The 14377-nt window shown below is 36.9% G+C and overlaps 1 protein-coding gene and 1 non-coding gene across 2 annotated transcripts in view; one reads left to right on the top strand and one right to left on the bottom strand.

The window, feature by feature from the left end:
* The window catches only part of ANKRD31 (ankyrin repeat domain 31), a 140655-nt gene that overhangs the window by 102961 nt on the left and 23317 nt on the right, over window positions 1-14377 (bottom strand). The window contains exons 5-6 of the mRNA XM_035015066.1: window positions 12575-12651; window positions 9765-9808 (exon numbers count right to left, since the gene is read on the bottom strand). Of these exons, the coding sequence (XP_034870957.1) occupies window positions 9765-9808; window positions 12575-12651 (121 nt within the window). The remainder of the gene's footprint in view (window positions 1-9764; window positions 9809-12574; window positions 12652-14377) is intronic.
* On the top strand, window positions 13431-13537 carry LOC118017267. Its single transcript, XR_004681104.1, has one exon. It is a non-coding gene; the product is annotated as a U6 spliceosomal RNA (small nuclear RNA).

The raw sequence follows: 14377 nt of genomic DNA on the forward strand, positions 1-14377 counted from the left end.
AATTAGAGAACCAGAATCTATCCATTCTTTAAGTCACAGTCCTCCTATTTGAAGAACTTATATCTACTAAATTCAAGGCCATAGATGTAATAAGGTATATACATTGGACTCTGCCCTAAAGGAACTTAATTTCTAAATGAAGACTGAAGGTATAAATACATAAAACATTAAATAAATATAAATAATGTCAAAAACACTGTATGAACTCAAATGAATGGCATAAACAAAAGAGCCCAGTGTGTTACAAGAAGTTTTCTGGGGAGGGGGAAACAGGAAGCAGTGGAGGGTTTTCATGATTGCTAAAAAAAATGTTTGGTTAAACAAAGTTAACCAGGTTTCTTTACCACAAGACTTCTCAGAACATGTGCATTAAAATCTCTGAGAAGACTTTAAAATATAGTAATCTCCAAACTTCTTTGTTCACAAAGATCCTTTTTCTCAGAAGATCTATTAATGTCATAGGATGCAAATGATTGAGAAATACTAATATAGTCAGTGAATAATGATTGTTTAAGAGGGAACAATTACTTTGGTCAAGATCACCAGTCATCTGAGATAGATCTGCACAGGAAGAAGGACTTGAACCAGAAATTAAAGATCTGTGAAGGAGTTGAAGAAGGGAAAAATACATATTAAGCACCAAGGAGGTGCCAGACACCATGACCTATCATTGCTCTCAGTTCTCACAATAATCATGTGAAATGGGTATTGCAATTGGTATTTTACCCATGAAAATGGACTTTTGCCCTTGAAACACACACTTTCTGGTTCCATATTTTATGTTCTTTCCCTTGCTTTTTGGCTCCTGACTTGAACAAAGGCATGGAGGTGGTAATGCATAAGCTATAGTTGAGATAAAATAAGGTACAGGTATAGGTATGGTAGGGTTGACCTGGAGAGATCCTGGACTCCTTGCGTCTGTTGTGGGCAGAGTCCATCTCACAGTCTTCTAATTTCCCATAGCACCAAGCAGAAAGCAAAGCCAAAAGAAGCACTCAATATGTGGTTACTGAACAATATCTGGAAGATGGGAAAGCAGTATCTAGCAGGAAATATTAAAAGAACTGTGGTAACAGACAAACCAACAGAAGGCATTTTTGCTACATCATCTCAACAGTTTGATAATAAGTTATACACTTCTCTTCTAGATACACAATAAAAGACTAATGATACTAGATATGAAACACAGACCAAGGTACATTCTAAGGAAGATGGTGGAGCAGAAGGACCCTAAACTCACCTCATCCCACAGATATAACTAGATAACACTCACATTTGTGTAAATAATTCAGAAAATGACCCAAAGACTGGCAGAACAAACTCATAGCTAAATAAAGAGAAGAGGCCACAATGAAGAGGGTAGGAAGGGCAGAGATGCAGTGGGGAGCTAAACAGACCTGCAGGACCCTCCCTGGGAGGGAGGAACTCCACGTGGATAGAGAGAGGAGAGAAACATACTATCACCCTGAGCGGAAGCCTGCTGGGGAAGACAAATCCCTATAACATTTGGCTTTGAAAACCAAAGGGGTTAAATTTCATAAGTTGTTATAACCAGTGGAACTTAAAACCTAGAACTTTAAAAATCAGTGGGCTCGGCCAGGAGGATGAGAGGAAACAGTCCTCACTTAAAGAGACAGCACAAAAAAACAGCCTGCAGAGATACACCATAGAAGCAGCAGTTGGAAAAACACCTGGAGAATAGGGGAGGAAGATTTGTTTATTCATCTCAGAGCATGTGCTAGAGGTGCAGGGATCCTTGGGAGACTTCTCTAGAAACAAAGGAGCTGGCTGGCAGGTGCCATTTCACACCCTATCCACGCCCCAGTCTAAACACATGGCCATGTGGAGGAACCAGTGGGATGCAGACACTTGCTACCTAACTTGCTAACAACACACCTCCTGCTCCCGCAGATTTTGTGGGTCCACCCCCTCCAATAAGCTCTCTGTCAGAGCCCATCCAAAAAGGTACAGTAAGACTCCCAGTGTGTAAGCAGCCCCAACAGGGGCCAGCACCACTCCAAAGTGACTCTTGCCTCAGGGAGAAGGAAAGACAAACCACATAAACCAGTCCAAATGCAGCCCCAGCAGTGGGCTACGGGGAAACTGCTGATCTAACTGCAGGCACTGCCCACCAACAAAAGCTTCTAAGGAGACAACACAGGGAAAGTGCCCCGCAGTTTGGTGATTCTGCCTCTCTGGCAAATGCCTGGTCTGACTCAACTCAACCCCAAGATGGCTCCAAACTGGCCCACTAACAACACAGGGACCAAATTCTACCCACAAGAGATAAAGAGAGCCATTGCCAACAACTGGACTGAAGGAAAAGGTGGCTCTGCCACAATAGCAAGGTGAACACAACACACACAGAAGACGCCCCCGACGCACCAGGTTCTGGAGAACGCTGCACTGCAGGACACTACAGGAACTCTTCTTCGTAAAGCCACCGCTTTCAAGAGCAGGAGATGTAGCTGACTTTCCTAACACATAGAAACAGATGCAGAGTTCGGACAAAATGAGGAGACAGAAGAATATGTCCCAAATGAAAGAACAAGACAAAATCACAGAAAGAGAGCCAAATGAAACAGAGGTAAGTAATGTACCTGAGAGAGAATTTAAATAACGGTCATAAAGATACTTGCTGGACCAGAGAAATGAGTGGAGGACCTCAGTAAGACCCTTAACAAAGAGATAGAAAACAGAAAGAAGAATCAGAGATTAAGAATTTCACTGAAATTAAAAATACACTTGATGGAATAAGTAGTAGACTACAAGAAGCAGAAGAATGGATTTGTGACCTGGAGGAAAGAGTAATGGAAAGAATCAAGCCACACAGGTGAGAGAAAAAAAAATACAAAATGAAAATAGATTCAGGGAACTCTGCAACACTCTCAAGCAGAATAACATTCATATTATAGGAATCCCAGAAGGAGAAGAGAGAGATATGGGAGCAGAAAATTTACTTGAACAAATAATAGCTGAAAGCTTCCTGAATCTAGGAAAGGAAACAGAAATCCAGATCCAGGAGGCATAGAGATCTGCCAACAAAATCAACCCAAGGAGGTACACACCAAGACATACAGTAATTAAAATGGCAAAAGTAGTGATAGAGAATTTTAAATGCAGCAAGAGAAAAGAAAATAGTTACAAACAAGGCTCGAGAAACAAGTTTCTATCATTCAGAAAAGGAGAAGAGAGAAAGAGTTTCCCCAGACAAACAAAAGTTAAAGGAATTTATCACCACTAAACCAGTCCTACAAGAAATGTTAAAGGGAACTCTGAGTGGAAGCAAGAGACCATAAGGAAGAGTATCTGTAAAAATCAGTCAATGGTCTCACAAAATAAAAAGATGTAAAGTATGACCCCCTATACCTAAAACACAGGGGGAGAGGAATAAAGAATGGGTTCAAACTTAAGCAACCATCAACTTATATAAAGAAGATATTATATACAAACATAATGGTAACCACAAATCAGAAACCAGTAATAGATATATAAAAATAAAGAGAAAGGAATCCAAGTATATCACTAAAGAAAGCCAATCAATTGTGAGAGAAGAGAGCAAGAGAAGGAACAAAGAACTACAAAAACAACCATAAAACAATAACAAAATGGAAATAAATACATATCTATTAATAATTACTTTGAATGTAAATGGACTAAAACATTTATCAAAAAACAGAGGGTGTCAGAATGGATAAAAACAAACTAGACCCATCTATATGCTGCCTATAAGAGACTTGTTTCAGACCTAAAGACACATGCAGATTGAAAGTGAAGGGATGGAGAAGCATTTATCACACAAATGGATATGAACAAAAATCCAGGGTAACGATACAATGGACAAAATAGACTTTATTTTTTTTTTTTACAAGTGGAGTTTCATTGTCCTTTTATTTGAATAGCTCATAAAAAAACTTTTTTAATTTAAAATCAGTTAATTAACATATAGTGTATTATTAGTTTCAGAGGCAGAGTTGAGTGATTCATCAGTTCCATATAACACCCAGTGCTCATCACATCATATGCCCTCCTTAATGCCCATCACCCAGTTACCCCATTCCCCCACCCACCTCCCCTCCAGCAACCTTCAGTTTGTTTCCTATGATTAAGAGTCTCCTATGGTTTGTCTCCGTCTCTGGTTTCATCTTGTTTTATTTTTCCCTCCTTTCCTCTATGCTCCTGTTTTGTTTCTTAAATCCCACATATGAGTGAAATCATAACTGTCTTTCTCTTGACTTATTTCACTTAGCATAATAACCTCTAGTTCCAACCACATCATTGCAAATATACAATGGAATATTACTCAGCCATCACATTTAGGTTCTTAATTTTTAGTTTATTTTTGTGTGTGGTTTAAGAAAGTGGTCCAGTTTCATTCTTTTGCAGGTAGCTGTTCAGTTTCCCAACACCACTTGCTGAAATGACTTTTTCCCTTCCATATTCTTGCCTTCTTTGTGAAAGATTAACTGACCATATAAACGAGGATTTATTTCTGGGCTCTCTGTTCTGTTCCATTGATCTATGTTTCTGTTTTTGTGCCAGTACCATACTGTTCTGATTATGACAGATTTATAGTATAACTTGAAATCTGGGATTGTGATACTTCCAGCTTTTTCTTTTTCAAGATTGCTTTTGGCTATTTGGGATCTTTTGTGGTTCCATACAAATTTTAGGATCGTTTTTTTCTAGTTCTGTGGAAAATGTTGTCGGTATTTTGATAGGGATTGCATTAAATATGTAGGTTGCTTTCGGGTAGTATGGACATTTTAACAATATTCTTCTTATCCATCAGTGTTGAATATCTTTCCATTTGTTTGTCTTCAATTTATCATTGTTTTATAGTTTTCAGAGTATAAGTCTTTCACCTCCTTGGTTAGGCTTATTCCTAGGTATTTTATTGTTTTGGGTGCAGTTGTAAATGGGAATTTTTTAAAATTTCTCTTTCTGCTGCTTCATTATTAGTGTATGGAACGCAACAGATTTCTGTATGTTGATATTGTATCCTACCACCTTACTGAATTTATTTATCAGTTCTAGTAGTTTTTGGGTAAAGTCTTTAGGATTTTCTAAATATAGTATCATGCCATCTGAAAATAGTGAAAGTTCTACTTCTTCCTCACAATTTAGATGCCTTTTACTCCTTTTTGTTGTCTGATTGCTGAGGCTAGGACTTCCACTACTATGTTGAATAAATGTGGTGAGAATGGACATCCTTGCCCTGTTCCTAACCCTAGGGAAAAAGCTCTCAGTTTTTCCTCATTGAGTATGATGTCAGCTATGGGTCTTCATATAAAGGTTTTATTATTGAGGTATGTTCCCTCCAAACCTACTTTGTTGAGGGTTTTTATCATGAACGGATGTTTGTTGGGTTTGGCCAGCAAACCCTGAGACGGCAAATGAAAAGATTACTCCAGACACCAAAGTAGGAGAAAGGAGAGGGTGAGGGGACAGACACTCTAATGGCGAAAGGTCTCGAGCCAAGCTCTGTCTCCACTTTTATTGTGAATTTTATCAATACACCACATGCAAAAGAAAAACAAGAAGGAAAGTGTAGCCTTAATGATCAGGACAATAATATATGGGGCAGCATGTGGTAGGAGCAGTGCTCGTGACATATGTGCAAGGCAAGGAGTTCATGAAGTACGTGACCACTACAGGTACCTGTATTTCTTCAAAATTTAAACATTTTCTCCCTAGATGAGAACCTTGAGCCACAGTAGAATCTGGCCGCTTTCAGCCAAGAAACTCCAAAGGACGCCCAGCATTCTGGGCACTCCTCCTTTGCTTTTCAATTAGTCTCATCCAGGGAGGTATATACAAGTCATATTTTATCTATCCAGGCACTGTGAATCCCCACAGTACTCTGTCAAATGCTTTTTCTGCATCTACTGAAATGTTCATATGGTTTTTACCCTTTTTCTTGTTGAAGTAATGTATTATGTTGATTGTTTTGTGAATATTGAACCACCCTTGCATCCTGGGAATAAAGCCCACTTGATTGTGGTGAATGATTTTTTAATGTATTGTTAGGTTCTGTTTGCTAATATTTTGTTGAGGACTTTTGCATCTAAGTTCATCAAAGATACTGGCCTGTCGTTCTCTTTTGTTGTGGTGTCTTTTTCTGGTTTTGGTAACAGGGTAACAGTGGCCTCATAGGATGAATTTGGAAGCTTTCCCTCCTCTTCAATTTTTTAGAACAGTTTGAGAAGAATAAATATCAACTCTTTAAATTTGGTAGAATTCACTTGTGAAGCCATCTGGTTCTGGACATTCTGTTGTTGGGAGTTTTTCATTACTGATTCAATTTCATTGCTGGTAATCAGTCTGTTCAAATTTTCTATTTCTTTCTGATTCAGTTTTAGGAGATTATATGCTCTAGGAATTTATCTATTTCTTGTAGGTTGTCCAACTTGTTGGCATATAATTTTTCATAGTATTCTCTTACAATCCTTTGTATTTCTGTGGTGTTGGTTATTTCTCCTCTTCCATTTCTGATTTTCTTTATATGAATTCTCTCTCTCTCTCTCTCTGATGAGTTTGACTAAAGGTTTATCAATTTTGTTGATCTTTTCAAAGAACCAGCTCCTGGTTTTATTGATCTGCTCTATTATTTTTCTAGTTTCTATTTTGCCTATTTCTGTTCTAATCTTTATTATTTCTTTTCTTCTCCTGGTTTTGGGTTTTGTTTGTTCTTCTTTTTCTTGCTCCTTTAGGGGTAAGTTTAGGTTGTTTATTTGAGATTTTTCTTTCTTCTTGAGTTACACCTGTATTGCTATAAACTTCCCTCTTAGACTGCTTTTGCTGCATCCCAAACTTTTGAACTGTTGTGCTTTCATTTGTTTCCGTGTATTTTTCTTAAAGATTTATTTATTTATTTTAGGTGGGAGGAGAGGAACAGAGGGAGAAGGAGAGAGAAACTCTAAGCAGACTCCAAGCTCAGCATGGTGCCCAACATGGGGCTTGATCTCATGATCCGGAGATCATGACCTGAGCTGAAACCAAGAGTGGGATGACTAACCAACTGCGCCACCCAGGCGCCCCTCTCTCCATGTATCTTTTGATTTTCTCTTTGATTTTTTTGGTTGTTCCATTAATTGTTTGGTAGCATGTTTTTTAACTTCCATATTTCTGTGGTCTTACCATATTTTTTCTTGTGGTTGATGTTTAGTTTCATAGCATCATGGACAGAAAAGATGCATGGTATGACTTTGACATTTTTTAATTTGTTGAGACTTGTTTTGTGGCCTAATATGTGAACTGTTCTAGAAAATGTTCCATGTACACTTGAAAACAATGTGTATCCTGCTGTTTTAGGATGGAATGTTCTGAATATTTCTGTTAGATCCACCTGGTTCAATGTTCATTCTCAGCTACTGTTTGCTTGCTGATTTTTTGTTTGGACGATCTGTCCATCGATGTAAGTGGAGTGTTGAAGTTCCCTACTATTATTGTATTACTATTGATTACTTCCTTTATGTTTGTTATTAACTGCTTTATGTATCTGGGTGCTCCCTTGTTGGGTGTGTAAATATTTATAATTTGTTATATCTTCTTGTCGAATTGTTCCACTTATGATTATGTACTGTCTTTCCTAGTCTCTTGTTTTAATTTTTGTTTTAAAGTCTATTTTGTCCAATGTGTTCAAGCTGTATTACAAAGCTGTAAGCATCAAGACAGTATGGTACTGGCACAAAAACAGACACATAGATCAATGGAACAGAACAGAGAACCCAGAAATGGACCCTCAACTCCATGGTCAACTAATCTTCGACAAAACAGGAAAGAATATCCAATGGAGGGCGCCTGGGTGGCTCAGTCGGTTAAGCAACTGCCTTCGGCTCAGGTCATGATCCTGGAGTCCTGGGATCGAGTCCCGCATCGGGCTCCCTGCTCAGCGGGGAGTCTGCTTCTCCCTCTGACCCTCCCCCCTCTCATGCTCTATCTCATTCTCTCTCTCAAATAAATAAATAAAATCTTAAAAAAAAAAAAAAAGAATATCCAATGGAAAAAAGACAGTCCCTTCAACAAATGGTGTTGGGAAAATTGGACAGCCACATGCAGAAGAATGAAATTAACCCATTTTCTTACACCATATGTAAAAATAAACTCAAAATGCATGAAAGACTTAAATGTGAGATAGGAATCCATCAAAATCCTAGAGGAGAACACAGGCAGCAACCTCTTTGACCCCAGCCAGAGCAACTTCTCGCTAGACACATCTCCAAAGGCAAGGGAAACAGAGGCGAAAATGAACTATTGGGACTTCATCAAGATAAAAAAGCTTTTTCACAGCAAAGGAAACAGTCGACAAAACCAGAAGACAACCTACAGAATGGGAGAAGATATTTGCAAATGTCTTATCAGATAAAGGGTTAGTACCCAAAATCTATAAAGAACTTACCAAACTCAACACCCAAAGAATAAATAATCCAATGAAGCAATGAGCAGAAGACATGAACAGACATTTCTCCAAAGAAGACCTACAAATGGCCAACAGATATATGAAAAAGTGCTCAACATCACTCAGCATCAGGGAAATACAAATCAAAACCACAATGAGATACCACCTCACACCAGTCAGAAGAGATAAAATCAAAACAGAAGAAACAAGTGTTGGCGAGGATGTAGGAAGAAAGGAACCCTCCTGCACTATTGGTGGGAATGCAAACTGGGGCAGCCACTCTGGAAAACAGGATGAAGGTTCCTCAAAAAATTAAAAACAGAACTACCATATGATCCACTAATCGCACTATTGGGCATTTACCCAAAGAATATGAAAACACTAATTTGAAAGGATATATGCATCCCTATGTTTATTGCAGCATTATTTACAATAGCCAAATTATGGAAGGAGCCCAAGTATCCACTGAAAGATGGATAAAGAAGAATAACAAGAATAACAAGAATAACAAGAATACACAAGAATATTATTTAGCCATAAAAAAGAATGAAATCTTGTTATTTCCAATAACATGCCTGGATCTAGAGAGAGTAATGCTAAGTGATATAAATTAGTCAGAGAAAAACAAATACCATTGATTTTACTCCTCTGTGGAATTTAAGAAACAAATAAAGAAAAAACAGACAAACCAAGAAAAAAAAAAAAGACTCTTAAATGGAGTATAAATGGAGTACTCTTAAATGGAGTACATGGTTATCACAGAGAGGAGGTGGATGGGGGGGTATACGTGAAATAGATGAAGAGAATTAAGAGTACACTTATCTTGATTAGCACTGAGTAATTTATAGAATTGTTGAATCACTGTTTTGTATACCTGAAAGTAATAAAACACTGCATGTTAACTATACTGGAATTAAAATACAAAAAAGAAACACAGATCAAGAAAGTACTATTTCATTAGAGATAGGGAAGAACAAATATTGGAAGGGGTTTTTAGACAGAATACATTTCTATCTACTGAAATGGTTTAGTCATATTCTCACCCAGGGAGAGAACCTAATGGGCTTGATACTTTAATCAATATAATTTTTATTTATTTATTTATTTATTAAAGATTTTATTTATTTGACAGAGAGAGACATAGCAAGAGAGGGAACACAAGCAGGGGGAGTGGGAGAGGGAGAAGCAGGCTTCCAGCCGAGCAGGGAGCCTGACACGGGGCTCGATCCCAGGACCCTGGGATCATGACCTGAGCCGAAGGCAGACGCTTAACGACTGAGCCACCCAGGCGCCCCTCAATATAATTTTTAAATAAAATCTAAACACATGATCTGCAAAGGTAATGTCTGTTATATAGACCAACCTTATCTGGGTTTGGCAAAATTTCAGGATTTTCAGCCTCAGGCCCTAGAAGACAACAATTTTACTCCAGTTTTATCAAAGCACTAAAAACATACCTTCTCATTTAGCATTTCTTAATCAAAATAACTTGAAATGGTTCTCTCAGGCATTCATGTGATATATAAAATATTTTATAAATATTATATCTATTTATTGATATAAAAGTATCATTACAGTGGCAATAAATTTACAAAAAAAATCTTCCACTTCTTAAAAAAATACTTTACATGAAGATCGGTAAAATTATAATTATTTAGAATTAGTTTAGCTAAAAGCCTCTCACTATTTTGGCTGGGTTATTTTAAGTATGGGTTAATTACAGGAGGAAAAATCATACCTACTTTTTCAGGGTCATTATCTCCTCCATTATAGGTAATAGAATATAAATTAAAATCATGCTGTCAAGTTAGGCATGAAAAGGAACAACCCATGTAGGGGCCAAAAGGAATCAGGAGGTTGTCCTAAGTGACTGCCACTTTATCATCCCCTCCTCATCCTGCTCCCTCTGCAATTCATACCAAGAGAAGTTGAAGGATGATCAGGAAAAAAGACAGTTCTCCTATACCACTCCTCTTGCCTCCTACCTTCACCATTAAGGCCCAGGCAGTCTGACGTATTTAGGTAGGAATTTAGGGCTCACTGCTGTTTCAAGCATATGTTTGAGTCATTCTTTTGGTTTCCTTTGATTAGGCCATATCTAGAGCTACAGCATAAGTAATTATTTGCTGAACCTTAGTATGCATCCTCACAAGCAAGACAGGTTTTTCAGGGGAAAAAAATAAGCATAAATATGCTTACTGAGCTTTATATCGTACAAAAATCTGCTTTTTATTATTTTTGTTTTTATTTTGTTTTGCTTCACCTTTGCCATTTGATGATGATAAGCTACGAAAATCACCTAGGAGGGCTAACATCATGGTATTGCACACCCTCACAGGATGATGAGCAAAACATTAAGAATAAATAAGTTAAAAAAAATTTTTTTTTAAGATTTTATTTATTTATTTGACAGAGAGAAACACAGCAAGAAAGGGAAAACAAGCAGGGGGAGTGGGAGAGGGAGAAGCAGGCCTCCTGCAGAGCCGGGAGCCCAATGTGAGGCTCGATCACAGGACCCTGGATCATGACCTGAGCCGAAATAACAACTGAGCCACCCAGGCGCCCCTGGAATAAATAACTTCTTATCCTTGCATTAGAATCCTTTGTGCCAAGCAATGATGATAATATGTTCTACTACGTATATCTTGTTATTTAAAGTTTTATCTCTGATTGCTTAAAATTTAGTACAGATGAAAGAAACATTGTAATAGATACATCTTCAATATTCTTTTTTTTTTTAACTGTCAGATCCTTGGTGGGTTAGTTTAAAAAAAGAGAAGACGACTTCATCCTCCTTTCTCAATTGCAAAGAAAATCCTCAAAGCCATCTCTTCCTATATTTTTAATCACCTCATAATCAAAATGATCATTCTTTTATGCCAATAGTTGGTATTTTTAAAATTTGGTAAGTTGGTATTTATTATGCTAATTTGACTACTATATAAAAATAAACATATTTAAGGAATTCTCATTTTCTAACTACAAAATTTACTTAAAATAGTTTTTACAAATTAAAAAAATTTGGGGGGGGGCGCCTGAGTGGCTCAGTTGGTTAAGCATCTGCCTTTGGCCCAGGTCATGATCCCAGAGTCCTGGGATTGAGGCCTGCGTCAGGTTTCCTGCTCAGTGGGGAGCCTGCTTCTCCTTCTGCTCGCTGCTCTCCCTGCTTGTGCGCACTCTCTCTCTCTCACTCCTGCTCTATCTCAAATAAATTTAAAAAAAACTTAAAAAAATTTTTTTGAGTTTTTGTCTACCCTTTAATAAATTATTAAAAGATTTTGTACATTTTCTACTTAACACCTGAAAGAGACAACATGCAGTAATAGTAGTATGTATGTATAAAAAATAATTCTAAGGGCGCCTGGGTGGCTCAGTCAGTTAAGCGTATGTTTTCTGCTCAGGTCATGATCAAAGGGTCCTGGGATCGAACCCCACCGTCAGTCTCCCTGCTCAGCGGGGAGTCTGCTCCGGACCTCTCTCTCTGCCCCTCCCCCACTGCTTGTGCTCTTTCTCTCTCTCAAAATACATACATACATACATAAAATTCTAAAGTACCAAATGAGAAGAAAATGCTCAGGAAAGCGGAATTTTAACTTATATACAATATACAACAATTACTAAAGATAATTTGTTTATTTTGACCATTCTACAATTTGGTTAGAATTACTCTTTGAATTGGGAGGAAGAAGATAGGATTGTATTAAAACAGAGTTAGCTAAACTAGTGAACAATTTAACAGTTTCCTTATATGTGATTTAACCTAAAATCTGGATGAAAATAAAACGAACTTTTGTTCCGAACACTCTGAAAGGAATGAAGGGAAGAGGGAGTATCAGAAGGAAAGGGGACTACCAATTCTATGGTGTAGTAACATCAGCTTTATGGCAGCAAGAAACACCACAAAGTTATAAAGGAACAGCCAGTTAAAGCATAAATAGGACTTAGGACTTAGAAGTTCAATAGGGTGGTGGTAAAAGTACAGAGATGCCAAAAGCATCATATGGCATTAATGGCTCCCAAAATGCCAAATGTCCTGCATTTCCCACACTTCTAACCTCCTACCCATTTGGCCTTTTGAGAGCCATTAATGCAAATAAATCCATATCTAACTAAGCTTTCTATTTTTAGGCAAAGACAAATTTACTTTATATGATTCTACCCATAAAAACATACCTTGAATGCTTTGGTGGTTCACTGAAAGTTCAGCCTGGGAAAATGACCTAGTGATCATTGGAAAACTTTTTTTATTCCTAAAAAATAAATCAATTATTTAATAAATAAATATAAATTTTGAAATGAAAACAAAAAACACTATTTCTCATTCAAATATAATTTAAGGGTTTTTTTCATTTAAAGGAATTTCGAAGTTGCATAATTTTTTTTTGCTCCATCCTTCCAATTACTTTTACAATTACTACAAATTTGTTAACATTTACATTTCAAGTGATTGCAAAAATGAAGGAACAAGCTGAAAAATTAATGGATGAAATTCAGGAGTGTAAACAAGATAACCTTAAGTTTAGGTGTGAAAGTCACTCTGGGATGACTGTGTATCAAATAAGGGTAGTGGGGGAGAAAAAACTGGTTCTGAATTATGTATCTTGGTCATCTAAATCCTTAAATACATTGAAAGTTTGTCATTATAGTTTTAGATGTAAGTGCAAGTCACTAATGAGAAAATTCTCAGGTATTATTTATCATTCTTGTATTTCACAGTAGGCAAAGAACATATATGAAATATTGATGGAAAGAGGTTGAAAGCAAAATAAGGGTCATGCCTAATCTGCAATTTTTATCATCTGCCTTGGGATAATTAAAAGTTGATTGAAGAAAAGCAGTCAGTTAACTACTTTTTTCCTCAATCCAATTTACTATATGCAAACGCAATCAAGATATCTCCCTTAAAAAAAAAAAAGGCTCTTATTTCAGCTGTTTTAAGAGCAGTTTTTATATACCAGGTATAGCTACTTGAAGCCTAAGCAAGAATAATAAATTGAACACTCTCTCCTGTCTAAAAACAGAAGTGACCGTGCTCGCTCCGGCAGCACATATACTAAAATTGGAACGATACAGAGAAGATTAGCATGGCCCTTGTGCAAGGATGACACGCAAATTCATGAAGCGTTCCATATTTTTCTGATACGAGAAATTTGAGAAACAAGACAGAGGATCATAGGGGAAGGGAGGGAAAAATGAAGCAAGACGAAACCAGAGAGGGAGACAAACCATAAGAGACTCTTAATCTCAGGAAACAAACAGGGTTGCTGGAGTGGAGGGGGGTGGAAGGGGAAGGGATAGGGTGGCTGGGTGATGAACATTGGGGAGGGTATGTTATGGTGAGCGCTGTGAATTGTGTAAGACTGATGAATCACAGACCTGTACCCCTGAAACAAATAATACATTATATGTTAATAAAAAAAAAAACCCAGAAGTGATCAATATAAGCTACCTTGAAAATGGAAATGAATCTGCTCATATATATATATATATATATAACAATTTCTATGAGGCAAATAGAAAAGAATGCTGATTTTTTCCCTAAAATGCAATTCTTTGAGAAGAACGAGCTGATTTAAAACAAAACTGAATCATACTTTGAGTCAACAACAGAATTTTCCCCCTTAATTACAAGAGAATTTAAGACATAAGTCTGAAAATAGAGCAAACTCTTAACAAAATTGTTAAAAAATAGTTATTTATATTAGGCAAGACAGCAAACAATGTACACAACTAACAGTAGAGGAATAGTTAAATGCATTATAGTACAGTCAAGTTATACAGTGAAATAGTGAGGCCATTAAAATTCATGTTTTTAAAAATATGACATGAGAAAATAATTATGATAAATTATTACTTAAGATTTTAAAATAGGATACAAAAAACTATCTGCAGAATGATTTAATTTCATAGAAAACATAAATAAAGCTATATATAAAGCCTAAAATAAAATGTACGAAAATGCTAACAATGGTTCTC

Source organism: Mirounga leonina, unplaced genomic scaffold, assembly GCF_011800145.1.
Source record: "Mirounga leonina isolate KUSES-001 unplaced genomic scaffold, KU_Mleo_1.0 Mir_168, whole genome shotgun sequence".
Taxonomy (NCBI): Eukaryota; Metazoa; Chordata; class Mammalia; order Carnivora; family Phocidae; genus Mirounga; species Mirounga leonina.